At 48.7% G+C, this 15,169-nt stretch overlaps 2 protein-coding genes across 5 annotated transcripts; one reads left to right on the top strand and one right to left on the bottom strand.

Moving 5' to 3' along the window:
- Positions 1 to 909: 909 nt before the first annotated feature.
- On the bottom strand, positions 910 to 2,904 carry si:dkey-69o16.5 (Alpha-aspartyl dipeptidase-like). 2 transcript variants are annotated; one of them, XM_055505191.1, is made up of 8 exons: positions 2,750 to 2,904; positions 2,588 to 2,676; positions 2,426 to 2,500; positions 2,249 to 2,328; positions 1,883 to 2,056; positions 1,342 to 1,401; positions 1,112 to 1,194; positions 910 to 1,066 (listed from the first exon to the last, which is right to left on the bottom strand). In XM_055505191.1, exons 1-8 carry the CDS (start codon positions 2,773 to 2,775, stop codon positions 976 to 978), a joined length of 678 nt encoding a protein of 225 aa, XP_055361166.1. In that variant the 5' UTR covers positions 2,776 to 2,904; the 3' UTR covers positions 910 to 975. The 2 variants fall into 2 exon arrangements, with proteins under 2 accessions (XP_055361166.1, XP_028992002.3); XM_029136169.3 differs by having other exon boundaries at positions 910 to 1,042; positions 2,750 to 2,899.
- Positions 2,905 to 2,939: 35 nt separating this feature from the next.
- On the top strand, positions 2,940 to 8,859 carry tgfbr2l (transforming growth factor beta receptor-like). 3 transcript variants are annotated; one of them, XM_055505190.1, is made up of 8 exons: positions 2,940 to 3,816; positions 5,058 to 5,211; positions 6,705 to 6,916; positions 7,022 to 7,761; positions 8,021 to 8,158; positions 8,237 to 8,378; positions 8,456 to 8,583; positions 8,662 to 8,859. In XM_055505190.1, the coding sequence occupies exons 3-8, from the start codon at positions 6,724 to 6,726 to the stop codon at positions 8,857 to 8,859; spliced, it is 1,539 nt and encodes a 512-aa protein (XP_055361165.1). In that variant the 5' UTR covers positions 2,940 to 3,816; positions 5,058 to 5,211; positions 6,705 to 6,723. The 3 variants fall into 3 exon arrangements, with proteins under 3 accessions (XP_055361165.1, XP_028991958.1, XP_028991959.1); XM_029136125.2 differs by having other exon boundaries at positions 2,940 to 3,820; XM_029136126.3 differs by lacking the exon at positions 2,940 to 3,816 and adding an exon at positions 4,749 to 4,902.
- The last annotated feature ends 6,310 nt before the right edge of the window (positions 8,860 to 15,169 follow it).

Genomic DNA, 15,169 nt, shown 5'->3' with positions numbered 1-15,169 from the left:
CCCAAAGCATCTACTAGATCACTTACTGGTTTTGTAACAGGTGGTTCTGTGCCTCAACAACCTTATATGGACTCATTAGAACTGGACCAGGACCAGCTTGCGCTTTGCTTTCAGTGACCGCTTCTATGAATTTGCCCATATTGGGTTTCATCATGAACTAATGTCTAACATTACTAATCCTAACAATCACATGAATGCTGTTACTCGTCACAGTAAAGAGCAGTACTGAAGGACAAACCCATGTCCCTCTGAAAACCTAGTTCTTGCTGCAGATAGTGGTTCTGGATCCGTGTTCATGATCCAGATACAGTTTCAGACTGGCTCTGCGCTGCCAGGACCAGAGAGCAGCACTGCCCTGAGGTCAGTATAACTGCACTGGTCAGGCTTTTCTGGGGACACCGGTTTCACCAAGTTGTCAGGCTTCAGCCACAGACTGGACCTGATTCAAGAACCGGTTCGGAAACACGACTGAGGTGCACAGGGTTTGAGGTGTGGCTGAACCAGTCAGGCAGCCGTTTGTGTTAGAGGGCAAATATTTAATACCACTGTCTCTGATGTATGTATTCCTTCACCTAGAAAACAAACAGCTGTTCCAGAAATGATGCGTTAAATTAAATAAACACGTTTCTTCACATTTTCTTTTGAGCAGTCTTCATTTTAGGGTCTGACACTAAGAGCTTAATGAAACTGAACATGTTAATAGCTATATTTATTTCAGTTCTTAAGTTTCATTTGATTCTCAGCCAGAGTAAAAGTCCTGATCCGAACCAGTTCAGACCCTGTGACCTGGGATCAGTCCTTGAGTCCTCCTGCTGTTGAGCCAGTAAATGCGGACTGAGCTTGGTTTGATTACACCAGCTGAGGATTATGGGATGTCTGACGTCACAAACACCTGCACAAACTCACAAATTGTGTTTCTGTCAAATCTTTATTCTGTTCTGAGCAGAACCAGGACCTGGGTTCCGTGGCCATCGTTCAGTTCAGGTCTGTCAGCAGGAAGCTCATGTCACTACCAGGATCGTATTCCACCGGCCTTTTCCCCCTGGAACATACACACCATTCATTACTGTGGTGACAGACATCGGTGCTGTTGGGTTCCCAATGGACTCACCTGGTGAACAGTCTGGCCCTGGTAGTTCCAAGTAGCGTGGCTTTGTTTCCCTCCACCAGCAGCATGGAACCTTCCCTCAGTCCCTGAACACATGAAACAGCTTTGTCAGCTGACTGTGCTGCAGACTAGCTGTTCTTTTTACATTGGACCACAGGTAGAGCTGACCCGGCCCACTTGGCCTGCCACAGGTGGCACTGCTGAGGAGTTGACTTTGGTTAAGGGAAGCTCACCAGGACACAAGGAGTATCGGGTTCTTCGTGGTACTGGGTGATCCTCTGCTCTCTGGTCTCCTGCACAGCAACAGGAAACAAACACACCTGAGTCGGATCTGTCCGGAACCGTCTGGTTTGCTGGTGACAGCAGTTTCTGACTGAGGCTCTTTGTAATGTTGGCCAATCTTTAACTTTGAATAAAGGCCCACCTGCTCAGTGGAGCTGCCCAGCCCAGCCACACATGCAGAACCTTACGCTGATGCTGCAGCACGTGTTGCTCAACTTCCTTCTGACTGGGCCTGCAGCTGATCACACGTGAGGCTCTCTGACCCAACTCGTAAAACAAAGGCGACCTTGATGAAGATAATTAACCATGGGGTGCGGCTGCCCCCGGTCCAAAGTCCTCTGATCCTCTGCATCGTTTGTTATCTGCTGTGTCCAGAACTGAATCCAGGTCTTCAGTTTACTGTCGATTCGTCTAGTAAACCATCAAACCCACTGAAATAAGGCCAGTAAACGCCCCCCCCCCCCGAGAAAGATGAGTGTGGTTCTGACTCACCCCCATGTGGCGGCTATTTGGGTCAGGGTCCAGGTAGTGAGGGTTGATGTTGAAGGGGACGAGGCCAATGGCAGAGAAGGACGGAGGGTAGACGATGGGCATGTCGTTGGTGGTGCTGATGCTGACGGTGGCCACGTTGGTGCCGGCACTGGACCCCATGTAGGGGACGCCGTCCTGGAGGGGGGGCATGGAAAAGGTTCTGGTTGTCTGTGTCAGAGTTTTACTGTGGGATAGATACTAAGGTCAACAGAACAGATTGAGGATGAGCAGCATGTGTCTAAACTGTGGGTCAGGTATGAGGTCCTGCTTCGGGCTGGGTTTTGGACCTACACCATGCAGAAATACAGACAGGCACGTGTCAGTCACCTCCAGGACTCGCCTCCGGATCGCCGTCACCACTTTGTTGTCGTAGAGGCTTCTTAGCAGCCGGAAGGTGTTTCCTCCACCTACAGAACACAGGGTGGGTTGAGACCAGACCAAAGTGGAACCGTCTGAGGTGAGCAGGCAGGGAAGGAGGGCTGATAAGAAACGCAACATCTATACCTATAAAAATGCCCTCAGCCTTCCTGACGGCGTCGACCGGGTCCGAGGCCTCGTGGATGCTCTCCAACTCGTAACCTGCAGAACCAGACAGTTTTAGCTCGACTCGCTTTTTACGTCATTTCACCTCGAAGCATGTGACTGAGCCCAGATCACGCCTCCTACCCAGGGCTTGGAACTTGGTCCGGGCACTTCTGCTGTAGGCGTCTCTGTCGTGCAGAGCATAAGGAACAAACAGAACTTTCTTCACATCCCTGAAACACAGCAGGTTAACAGTTTAAAACCCAACACACTTGGTCCAGTCCATGGTCAATTTCACATCCAGACCGTCTAGTGCTGATGTGACAGGTCATGTTCTGAGGCGGTGGTTTCACTGGATCCTCCTCTTCCTGTTTTTGTTCAGGATCATTCAGCGCCAAATGTCTCTAGACTTCAATCACAGATCTGAATTTAAAACCTCCTAAACCTTTGGGCACCGCAAACTTTAAATCAAGAACTTCTGCTTCGGTCCTTTCAGAATAAGACAGTCATATCGTCGTTACTGAGCTCAAAAATAGGAAGGAGGACGGTGATTTTATTATGAAAGATTTGGTCGGAAGTAATGTTTATCAGTTCCTCTGTGGAATTATTCTGGGTTTATATGAATGAGTCCAGTCTAGTTACCATGGAGATGTGTTCTGTGAAGCCTGCTCTGGACTAGACTAAAATTCCGGTAGAATGTAATGTTCTGCAATAAAGTGCAAGTTACATCTTTGATTAAATCTTTGGTCGGTACCGGTGATTTGGTTCAGCTGGATGACGCTTCTCTGTCCCTAGATTTATTCTACTTTTGATAAAGTCGTCGGATCAATACAAAACTACGTGGGTTAAACAGAAACGCCCGATGTTTCCTGCTCCTGACAAACTACCGCTAAAAGTCGCGGCATGTTTTTTAAAATGCGCTGTTAGTGGAAACTGTGTTTGCGTTGTTTCATTTAAGCTCTTGGATAGCGATCCTTATTCAGCGACGAACAGGTTATAAAACACAGTTGAATTTGTTGAGTGTGGTTAGACCCTGTTAGAACAGAACCGAACCCTGTTCCACCCTCGGCTTCACCGACACCGAGGAGAAATACCGATGAATAAACTAAAGTGCTGGTGTCCTACGGTAGATACTACGCGTGTGCCATTAACAGCAGTCCAGCAGCGGTGGGAGGGGCTAAGACACATCTGGATGGAAAACATCTGGAGCCTCTGAATACACGAGCGGCTGTGTGTGGAACCCGAAGCCGAACAGCCACGGACCGACAGACGTACTGACTGACCCAGCGCCCGCGTGCGTCTCCGGCTCACTTGATCCGCAGACGATGGCCCGGTGCTGGACGGTTTGGACCGGGCTCCTCGTCCTGCTGACGGTCGGTGAGTGCCGCCTGAGCTCCGGGCGTTTGTCGCTTCTTCTGAGTGGTTTGGATGGATGAAGAATTCAGATCAAAAGTAAAACTGTAAGATTCTGCAAGACAAAACCCCCAACTTTTAAATCGTCCTTGCGGAGTTTCAACAGCAAAATGTACAAGTACAAGAATTAAGCTTAAAGTAACAGCAGTAAAACGTTGAGCTTCATATCGTAAATACAGTAAAAGTATCAATACAGCCTATGAGCCAGAGCCTTTAGTGTGTGCTACTGCAGTGGTTCTGTTGGTTTTGGAAGTACCAAATGGTAGAAATACTGTACACGTGAGTACAAGTCAAATATCAAGTGTGTAACGTTACCACAGATTCGCCAAGTGAGGAATTGTAACTGAAGCTGCAAATGTAACTTTTTAAGTTAAGTGACTAGGTGTTGTCACTGATCAGACCTTTGCTGTTACACGAAGGAGCAGCTGTAACGGATCACCTGACAAAGAGCAAGTGTCACTGGAGAGGACACGGGCTGGCACTGGTACCAGTAAACTCTAATAGGAGCCAAACGGCGCCTTGGCAGCACTGAGTCCAGTAGCAGGGCTGACCCGGTGACGTTACCAGCCGCTTCAGCACATGACCATACATGGTCGTCGCTGATTCAGCTTCCTGTGGTTGTGTGGACATTGAGAGGACGGAGGAGAAGCAGAGACAGTCACAGCTGTGCTCCATTGGTAGCGGAGGGAAGTGGGGGTGGGGGCAGCCCGAGTCGTTCCCAAAGGATGAGCTGCTCCTTTAAATGGGGGAGGATGCGTGGCGATCCTAAAATGCAGAGTGTGTGTTTGTTTAACATAAAGTGATGGGAGTGGGGGCTCCGCCTGTGAGCCCAGTGGAGCGCTCAGATTTCCCATGAGCCTTTGAGGGTGGGCGTTAAACACTAACTTCTGGCTTCAATTTATTCTTGAATACACTAACACACACACACACATAGAGGCTCCACCATCCTCTGAAAGTCCTCACAATAATGGAAATAAGCTCAAACACACACAGCTGAAGCTATTCCAGATGTTAGAGATAAAGACAAAGACAGAAGAAAACAGCTGGTGAGGATGAACCACGTTTGTGTGCGCGCGTGATCAAGGCGCTTGTCTTGGTTCATTTACTTCCGTTTTTTGCCTCTTTGCTTTTTGTAACTGTTGCTGTTAGAACTGTCCTCCAGACCCTGATGTGTGTCATCTTGTCCCTCTTCGTGCTGCAGATCATCCTCATGTCCAGTCCTTCAGCCACCTGAGCTACAACCTGTGTAAGTGGTGCGAGGCGTCCAGTCCCGTGTGCAAGGACAGCATCTGTGTCTCTAAATGCTCCCTGTCGTCCTTCTGCAACGCCATTGAAGAGATCTGCATTGCAATATGGTGAGTGCAGAGCAGACTCAAATGGTTTGGTGACAATACATACAGTTGATCTCACATTGCGGAAGTTCAACTGCTGGAGCAGCCACAGGAAAAACAACAGAATAACTATATAAAGCAAGAAAAACGTGCAAAAAGGAACATAAGACATGCTTACGTATTAACAGCTTTACATATTAACAGCTCAGGCATTAAGTTTGTGTAGATAAACATGTAGCATGTAAAGACCATGAACAGATCTCCAACTCACACATACAGTACAGTAAAAGGACAGTTAAAGTGTCAAATGTAAGTGACCAAACAAATGAGTGCAGATTGGAGCCTGTCAGACCTCCACATTGTCCAGTCTAACAGCGGTGGGGTAAAGGACCTGCGGTAGCGCTCCTTCCTACGCTGTGGGTGGATCCGTCTCCACTGAAGCAACTGCTCAGAGCTCCCACAGTCGGGTGCAGTGGGTGAGAGGAATTGTCCATGATGGATGTGAGCGTGGCCAACGTCCTCCTCCAGAGTCTAGTGGACAGGCTCTCCTCCAGAAGTCAATCACCATCTCCTTGGTCTTACTGGTGTTTAAGCACAAGTGGTTGCACTCACGCCAGTCCACAAAGTCCTTAGTGACTGACCTGTATTCCAGCTCGTTCCCCTCGGACACACAGAGTCGTCTGAGAACTTCTAGATGTGACAGTTGATGGAGTTGTGTGTAGAAGGTGAAGAGGAACGGTGAGAACACCGTCCCCCGAGGGGCCCCAGCACTGGAAACCACCACCTCAGACACATGATGCGTAGCCTCACATACCGTGGTCGGTTGGTGAGGAGGTAGTCGGTCGTCCATCGCTGTCCCCACCACAGAGCAAAGGTGGCTGAGGATGAGCCTCTCCATGGTTGCCATCTCCATCTCCAACCACTGGTGAGGCCTGAGTTGTGACGGAGCCAGTGGCAGTAAACCACAGTAGTACACAACGATAGTACACGACAGCGGAGCTGAGCTTTATCATGTGTTGCGTTATGAAGCAGATGAGGTGATTCCTTGTTCACTCAGTGGTTCAGAGGCAGCAGGAAACTTGTGATTTTAATCACTTTCTTCACAATTGGAAACTTTCTGCTGGCTTGTGTTTTTGTTTGGATAAGGCTGCTACACTGGGATCCCCCTCACTGTACCCCTCCCGCTTCCTGTTGCCTCCCAGCCTCTGGCAGGAAACTGATGGGGAGGAGGAGAATGCTGATTTATTGAGGTTAAAGTTGACAGTGTTCATTATGGAGCTGCTCAGGTTGTGTAGACCTGCACAAACACACACGCAACTGAAGGGACATTTGCTTGGCCTCACAGTCGCTCAACAGTCGAGCTATCAGACCTTAAAGCTGCTAAACAGATCACATTCATGTGTGATGTTTGCTTTTCCCACAGGGAAAATACCATTTGCAGCTCAGATGAACGTGATCCTCAAATATTCCAGTCTAATACAATCATGAATCCATTTTTTCCCCCTGTTTTCCTCCAGGAGAAAGACCAACAGCACCATGACTGTGCAGACCATGTGCCACCACCCCAGTCTGCCTCTGGAGGGCGTGGACCCCGGCCTGCTGCTGAACTTCACCTCCAGAGAGTGTCTCATGGTAGCACAGCCGGCAGACGATGGAGCCATGATGGTCTGTGGTTGCCAGGGGGAGCATGAGTGCAACGACAGGCTCATCTTCAACAAGGAAGTCAACGGTAAACTGAGGGAGGGCTGAGGGAGAAGGTGGGTATGGGTGGATGTACGGACGGACAGGCAGATCCATTGGGGGTAATCCAGGTCTCTTTCCTCTCTCTGTTCAGGTTTCTCCAAGCTGCAAAGTAAAGATGTGATTCCTGTGGTGGTGGTCAGCATGGCCCCCCCCATCCTCGTGGCCTTAATCGCCCTTGCAGCCTTTTACTTGTACCGCACACATTGCTCCAATAAACCGGGCCCTGCCGCACGCCCTAACTGGCCCAGCAAATGCACCCCAGAACTCTACCAGGCTTTGGACCGGCCATGTGAGCATCTGGGAGATCGAGGGGAGGATGGAAAAGAGACTGGGATGGGTCCTGGTCCACAGTTAGAACAATCCTATGCTCAAATGCTGTCTTCCAAAGGTGACCGCGGGTGGGAGGGGCAGCGGGTTGAACCGCTGCCCATCAAACTGGAGGCCCTGGTGGGGAAGGGTCGCTTCGCTGAGGTGTGGAGGGCACGTCTGCTGCAGGGTTCGAAGCACAAAGTCAGCATCTATGAAACTGTAGCAGTGAAGGTGTTTCCATCTGTGGAGTACTCCTCGTGGAGAAACGAGTGCTCCGTCTTCTCAGACCCAAAACTGGAGCATGAAAACGTGGTTCGATTCCTGGCTGCAGAAGAAAGGGGTCCGCCGGGCCACATGCTTAGGAAGTACTGGTTGGTTCTGGACTATCACAGCCTGGGGAACTTGCAGGACTTCCTCACAGCAAACATCCTGAACTGGGAGGAACTAATCTCCATGGCAGGCAGCATCGCTAGAGGAGTAGCTCATCTCCACAGCGACACGACTCCCAGTGGGGCACCAAAGGTAAAGCAACCACGGAGCTCTACTGCAACCTGTCTGTGGGGCCGGACACCGGGTTCATTAAGTTCGATTGTCCTTTGACCCAGTATCTTTAGTTTGGTGATGTGTGAGCAGCCAGATGATTGGAGTCAGATGAAAGCACTATCGGGAGCGACCCATAAACCCTGCCTGCCTCACTCGTTTTGAGCAGCTGTAACATGAACTATGATGTGGTTTTATTTGTGTATGTGTCGGTGCTTCAGCTTTGGTTGCGTTACTCTAGGTGCCAGTTGCCCATCGGGACCTGAAGAGTAGCAACATTGTGGTGAAGAGCAGGATGGAGTGCGCTCTCTGTGACTTTGGTCTAGCACTGAGACTGGACCTGTCCCTCACTGTGGACGACTACGCCAACAGTGGACAGGTATAGTGTTCAGGTTTACTGAAGCTGTCACTCAGAGTTCAATGTCTCACAGCTAATCCTCTGTTCTGGCGTCCTCAGGTGGGGACAGCTCGCTACATGGCCCCTGAGGTACTGGAGTCCAGGGTGAACCTGGAGGACCTGGAGGCCTTTAAACAGATGGATGTCTACTCCATGGCTCTAGTTCTTTGGGAGATGGCGTCGCGCTGCCGGGCCATTGGAGGTGGGTTCTAAAAATGACTCGCTTCTAACTTTGTACCACATTGAAACGAGGGCATGTTTTTGTGTGTGTTGGCGCAGACGTGCAGAGCTACGAGCCGGCATTTGGCTCCAAGGTTTGTGAGCAGCCCTGCGTGGAGAGCATGAGAGACCTGGTGCTAAGAGACCGAGGAAGGCCGGACATCCCCTCAGCTTGGACTCAGCACCAGGTCAGATTCGGATTTCACAGTCTGATTCTAATCCTGTTGGCTCTGCTCACTGTTCACCTTTGTTCCTTTGTCCTTCAGGGCATGAACACATTCTGCTCCACCATCGCTGAGTGCTGGGATCATGACCCTGAGGCCCGGCTGACAGCTCACTGTGTGGTGGAGCGTCTCCTTGTCTTGCAGCAGGAGCAGGAGGAACCAAGACCCGAAGGCCAACAGAGACTGAAGGACTCACCAGAGGATGGACCGGTTCACTCCTCCTCCCTGGAGGTTCTTTAGCAGATGCAATGCTGAGGTCCACACAGGTTCTGTGGAGTGATTGGGATGTGTCGCAGGCTGCATTTACACTGCTTGAGATGCGATGATTCAGATTTGGTACAGATGTTTATGAGATGAGCCAGAAGCAGCTGGAAGCTGCCTGCTTCACAGCTCGTTTGAGTGATGTTCTAGGCAAAAGCTGAATCTACAGAAAGTAGAGCCACACATGACCATGCAGGCCCCCAGGTCCGTGCATCTGTTTCTTCCTTGAGGTCATTTCTACTCAATATTTAAAAGAATTCATTTAATGGAAAATTTAACCCAAATGATTTGGGATTAAAACAGAAAATGAGACCACGAGAAGCAACTTTGAAAGATAAAAAACTACTGGTCATCAGCTGTTAGCACAAAGACAGTATACGTCTTTGTGCTACATTCAGACCCTTTGCTCCATCATGATGGAGTAAATGATTCTAAATCTAAAAGTCAGTGTGGATCCAGCCAAGGCGTCATTGCAGTCATTGCAGAGCTTGATGGACTCGTGAGAGCTGTTCTGCTGGCAGAGCCTCACGCTGGGATTATGGATAGATGTCTGATCTTTTTGGGGCTGGCTTTATTCCTCAAATAACTTGCATGCGGGGGGTTCCCGGTTCGAATCCCCATTAGGGCAAATAGGCATCCAGTGTGGGTCCTTGGGCAAGACCCTTCAAGCTACCGCCTACCTCATATCATGAGAGACAATGAACCACATGAGATACCGGCTCAGACGTCGCCCGGTCTAACAAGGTCTGCGCCAGGTGTTGGGGAACCAGAGCACCTTGGCGAGAAGTGGGCTACTGGAACAAGAAAGAAATGGCTGAGATGCGAGAACAAGGCTCTGTTGGAATGCTACTACTCAAGTAACCCTAGTCAGAGGGGTTACATGCAAAGAATGTGCGGTGAATGGGAACGGAGAAACCCACATTCAAGGCTGACGGCGAAGCAACTAGTAGCTCAGTGTTCCAACATCCACAAACGGCAACTGCTATCACAATTTGAGATTGACGAGATACAACACAAATGCTACGGCAAGGGGGAGCCAGGACGCCAGGTCAGAGGGGAGGTTTCACCATCTCCCCAACCGGAGAACCGGTACGAAGCCCCAATAAGCACAGATACGCTGAGCGAGGCAGCGACTGACCTGAAAAATAAGATCATGGCGAGATTGAACAGGCAACCCCGAACCCTACTACAACGGCTAAGTGAAGTACCATCAGAAAGTCTCATGGAAGATGTGAATGCAGCATTGAGAGCGATCCCTACCACAACAATCACAGAAACCAATGAGCTGATATACGCTTCAGCATCAGTGATCCTAGAGATGCTTGGCTATAAGAGCAACCATGGGAGCCATGAGAAACAATACCCACCATGGAAACGAAGGTTGGAGGCAAAAATCAAGGCAGCTCGGAGGGAAGTGAGCCAAATGACAGAGGCCCAGAGAGGTGCAATGAAAAGACCAATGCCTAAGAGGTACAGCCAGATGACCATACCTGAAGCACTCGAAACTGCCAAGCAAAGGCTACAAGCCTTGGCCAGCCGCCTAAAGAGATACACCAGAGATAACGAAGCCAGACGAATAAACCGGCTGTTCGCAACACAACCTGCGAAAATGTACTCTCAATGGCAGGGTAATAACAACAGAGCAGACCCACCAAGGCTGGAAACTGAACAGTACTGGAAGGGTATATGGGAAAGGGAGGCATCACACAACAGTGATGCACAGTGGCTGGTGGATCTGAGGGAAGACCACAGCAACCTCCCTGAACAGAATCCAGTGACTATCACAGTGGCAGACATCCAACATAGAGTCTCAGGTATGAAAAACTGGACAGCACCTGGCCCTGACATGATCCACGCCTACTGGCTAAAGAAGCTCACTGCAATCCATGAGCGCCTGGCACCACAAATGAACCAGCTGCTAAGGGATGGGACTCACCCTGAATGGCTAACCGAAGGGCGAACGATCCTGATAATGAAGGATCCCTCAAAGGGCACAGTCCCATCCAACTACCGGCCAATAACCTGTCTCTCCACAACATGGAAGCTCATGTCAGGCATCATCGCAGCTAAGATAAGTGGGCACATGAGTCAATACATGAGCAAAGCACAGAAGGGCATTGGTAAGGATACCAGAGGAGCCAAACACCAACTCCTGGTAGACAGAACAGTCGCCCAAGACTGCAGAATGCGACACACCAACCTGTGCACAGCCTGGATCGACTACAAGAAAGCCTATGACTCAATGCCACACACATGGATCACTGAATGCTTGGAGCTGTACAACATCAACAGAACTCTAAGGGCCTTCATTGCAAACTCGATGAGGTTGTGGAGAACCACCCTTGAAGCCAATGGGAAGCCACTTGCCCAAGTATCCATCAAATGTGGCATATACCAAGGAGATGCACTGTCCCCACTGCTGTTCTGCATAGGTCTGAACCCCCTCAGCCAAATAATAAACAAGACTGGCTATGGATACCGACTCCGGAACGGGGCCACCATAAGTCACCTCCTCTACATGGATGACATCGAGCTGTACGCCAAGAGTGAGCGAGACATCGACTCACTGATCCACACCACCAGGATCTACAGCTCAGACATCGGGATGTCATTCGGACTCGAGAAATGTGGGAGGATGGTGACAAAGAGAGGCAAGGTAATCCACACAGAAGGGGTCTCACTCCCAGAAGGAACAATAGCAGACATTGAGGACAACTACAAGTACCTTGGAATACCACAGGCGAACGGCAACCTTGAACAGGCAACAAGGAATGCGGCAACAGCCAAATACCTCCAACGAGTAAGGCAAGTCCTAAGAAGCCAGCTCAATGGCAAGAACAAATCCCGGGCAATAAACAGCTACGCTCTGCCAGTGATCAGATACCCTGCAGGAATAATAAGGTGGCCAAAGGAAGAGATACAGACCACAGATGTTAAGACACGACAGCTCCTCACCATGCACGGAGGGTTCCACCCCAAATCCAGCACCCTGAGACTGTACGCTAGCCGCAAGGAAGGAGGCCGAGGACTAGTGAGCGTGAGAGCCACTATCCAGGATGAAACATCCAAGATCCATAAGTACATCAAGGATAAGGCCCCGACAGATGACGTGCTGAGTGAATGTCTCAGGCAGTGGAGAACAGAGAATGAGATGCTGGAAGAGGGACCATCATGGGAGGACAAGCCCTTGCACGGGATGTACCACCGGAACATAACTGAAGTGGCTGATCTCAATAAATCCTACCAATGGCTTGAAAGGGCTGGGCTGAAGGACAGCACAGAGGCACTCATCCTGGCTGCACAGGAGCAGGCCCTGAGCACCAGAGCCATAGAGGCCCAGATCTACCACACCAGACAAGACCCAAGGTGTAGACTGTGCAAAGAGGCCCCAGAGACGGTCCAGCACATAACTGCAGGGTGTAAGATAATGGCAGGCAAAGCATACATGGAACGCCATAACCAAGTGGCTGGCATAGTATACAGGAACATCTGCGCGGAGTATGGACTGGAAACCCCAAGGTCAAAGTGGGAAACACCTCCCAAGGTGGTAGAGAACGAGCGAGCCAAGATCCTGTGGGACTTCCAGATCCAGACTGACAGAATGGTAATGGCGAACCAACCAGACATTGTGGTGGTGGATAAAGAGCAGAGGAAAGCCGTAGTGGTGGATGTGGCAATACCAAGCGATGGCAACATCAGGAAAAAGGAACATGAGAAACTAGAGAAATACCAAGGGCTCAGAGAAGAACTGGAGAAGGCTTGGAAGGTGAAGGCCACAGTGGTGCCTGTGGTGATCGGAGCACTAGGGGCTGTGACCCCCAAACTGGAGGAGTGGCTACGACAGATCCCTGGAAAAACATCCGAAATCTCAGTCCAGAAAAGTGCAGTCCTAGGAACAGCAAAGATACTGCGCAGAACCCTCAAGCTCCCTGGCCTCTGGTAGAGGACCCGAGCTTGGAAAGTGGATGAGACCACCCGCGGAGGGTGAGAATAGAGTGTGTGTGTGTGTGTGTATATATATATATATATATATATATATATATATATATATATATATATATAAATCTGAATATTGAAGAAGACTGATGATTAAACTAAACCTTCTAATCTCCAGTTCAAACATGATGGCAATTACGTGCAATTCTACTATTATTGAGACTACTTTACTTTCTATATAACACACACGTGAAGGCACACACATCCAAAAACACTTTGAGTAGACAAGGGACCTTTTGAAGACTAGCATATTTCGTTACATCCGTTACAAAACAAAAAGCTCGAGTAAGAAGTTGGAGTAAGAAAGGAAACATTCTTTCAACTTTCAAGGGCACTTCGGACTGTGAGGGAAATGGGCAGTGGCTCGAGCCCCCCGTGCACGTCCCTGCATTTTCATCATTCGCTTACCCTTTGAACTAAAGCTGACATTTCTCTCAGCCATAATTAAAGATACATTTCCAGTGTGAGAAAGGAAAACATGAAAAGGAGATGAAAACCACCGAAATATGACTACAACGTCTTTGAAGTTTGTGCTGGTTTAACATGGGACGGGTCACCATCACAGTGTGGAACTTTTAATATGCTGAGCTATAAGAAAACTGCTTTAGGTCTGAAATGTGCTGGAACCCTCAGTTCAAGACAGAGCAACACACAAGAACTAACTGAAACCAAGAGAAACAGGAACTAACTTTTTATGACCAGAGAAAAGCTAGTAGCAGGAAATAAGCATTAACGTAACCAAATGGATGCAGATGAGCCTTTTTCTGCTCACTTACACATCAAAGCCTCCACAGATAATCACATTTCCACCAGAGTATGGGAACCAGGATCAACACAGTGGCACAAGGTTCAGTCTACAGGCTGTAAAAAGGGACTAAATTAGACCGTACAGTAGCTTTAATTAACTTTTTGATGATTGATTAAACAATCATTTGTTTTATTTGTCACTGTTTCTATTACTGCAAAAAAAACCTACTAATTTTTCACTCACCACCAACACAACATAATTAATGTCATATATGTAAAAGCATCTATATGAATAAATATACATTGTAAGTGGTCATTGGTTTAGTAACACGATTTAGGTACAAGTACGAGAGAACAACTCAGTTTGGGCTTAAAACATTATCAGAAATTAAACAAATGCTAAAACAACAGTTTCTAAATGCTGTTTAAATTAATAGAAGGCCGTAGCATGTGGACTCCAGCAATATTACTTTTTTGGTGATATATGTTATATATAAATAATGTTCCTTGAATAGTCAAACCTGATCCGATTCATGTTTTTAGACGATCTTTGACGTAGAGCAAATCTTAGTTGAAGTGATTTGTCTTGGTCGGAGAAGATCTTCGTGGCGCCGCTGTTTGCGCGCTCTAAGCTCCCGTGCCATTTTGTCCAAAGTTTACGGTAAAGAGGCCCTAGAGCGGTTTAATTCACACACAGCTTCACTCAGTAACGCATGCGTTCATGTTTTTACGTTTGTCGTGCATAGATCATTCTTCTATTCTGTTGGTTTTATTTGTGTTTACTATTAATACTACGTTATCCATTTAGTTCCTTATGCTCCCAGCAGAACGCTTCATTCTCAGAGCGCTGGGCTACTTGTGGTTCCTAGAGTGTTTAAATGTAGAACAGGGGCAGAGCTTTTAGCTCCAAGCTCCTCTCCTCTGGAACCAGCTCCCTCTTCAGGTTCGAGAAGCTGACACACTCTCCGCCTTTAAGATTAGGCTTAAAACCTTCCTTTTTGATAAAGCTTATAGTTAGAGATGGTTCAGGTCACTGGCAGTGATTGTTAGTCACAGGAACCATCTCTTAGTTAAGCTGCAATAGACATAGACTGCTGGGACTTAATTTATACACTGAGCTCCTCTGTTTCCTTCTACCTCCTCTGTCCAATAACCTCCCATCATTGTCCCATGTTTAACTAACCTTGTCTCTTTCTGTCCAGTAGTCGTGCTTCTCTCTCTTTCTATCTCTCTCTCTCCTCCACTCTGTCCTCACCTACAGGTATCATTGGACTCAAAGTTTGGTGTCTGTGATGGGCAGCTGCGGATCCAACCGTCCTGCCTGTGTCCAGTCCCTGGTCCATCCATCCTGTGTCCAGTCCCTGGTCCATCCATCCTGTGTCCAGTCTCTGGTCCATCCATCCTGTGCCCAGTCTCTGGTCCATCCATCCTGTGTCCAGTCCCTGGTCCAACCATCCTGTGTCCAGTCCCTGGTCCATCCATCCTGTGTCCAGTCCCTGGTCCATCCATCCTGTGCCCAGTCTCTGGTCCATCCATCCTGTGTCCA

The sequence above is a fragment of the Betta splendens genome, chromosome 21 (genome assembly GCF_900634795.4).
Source record: "Betta splendens chromosome 21, fBetSpl5.4, whole genome shotgun sequence".
NCBI classification, from domain to species: Eukaryota; Metazoa; Chordata; class Actinopteri; order Anabantiformes; family Osphronemidae; genus Betta; species Betta splendens.
This window is presented reverse-complemented; position numbering and strand designations above follow the sequence as displayed.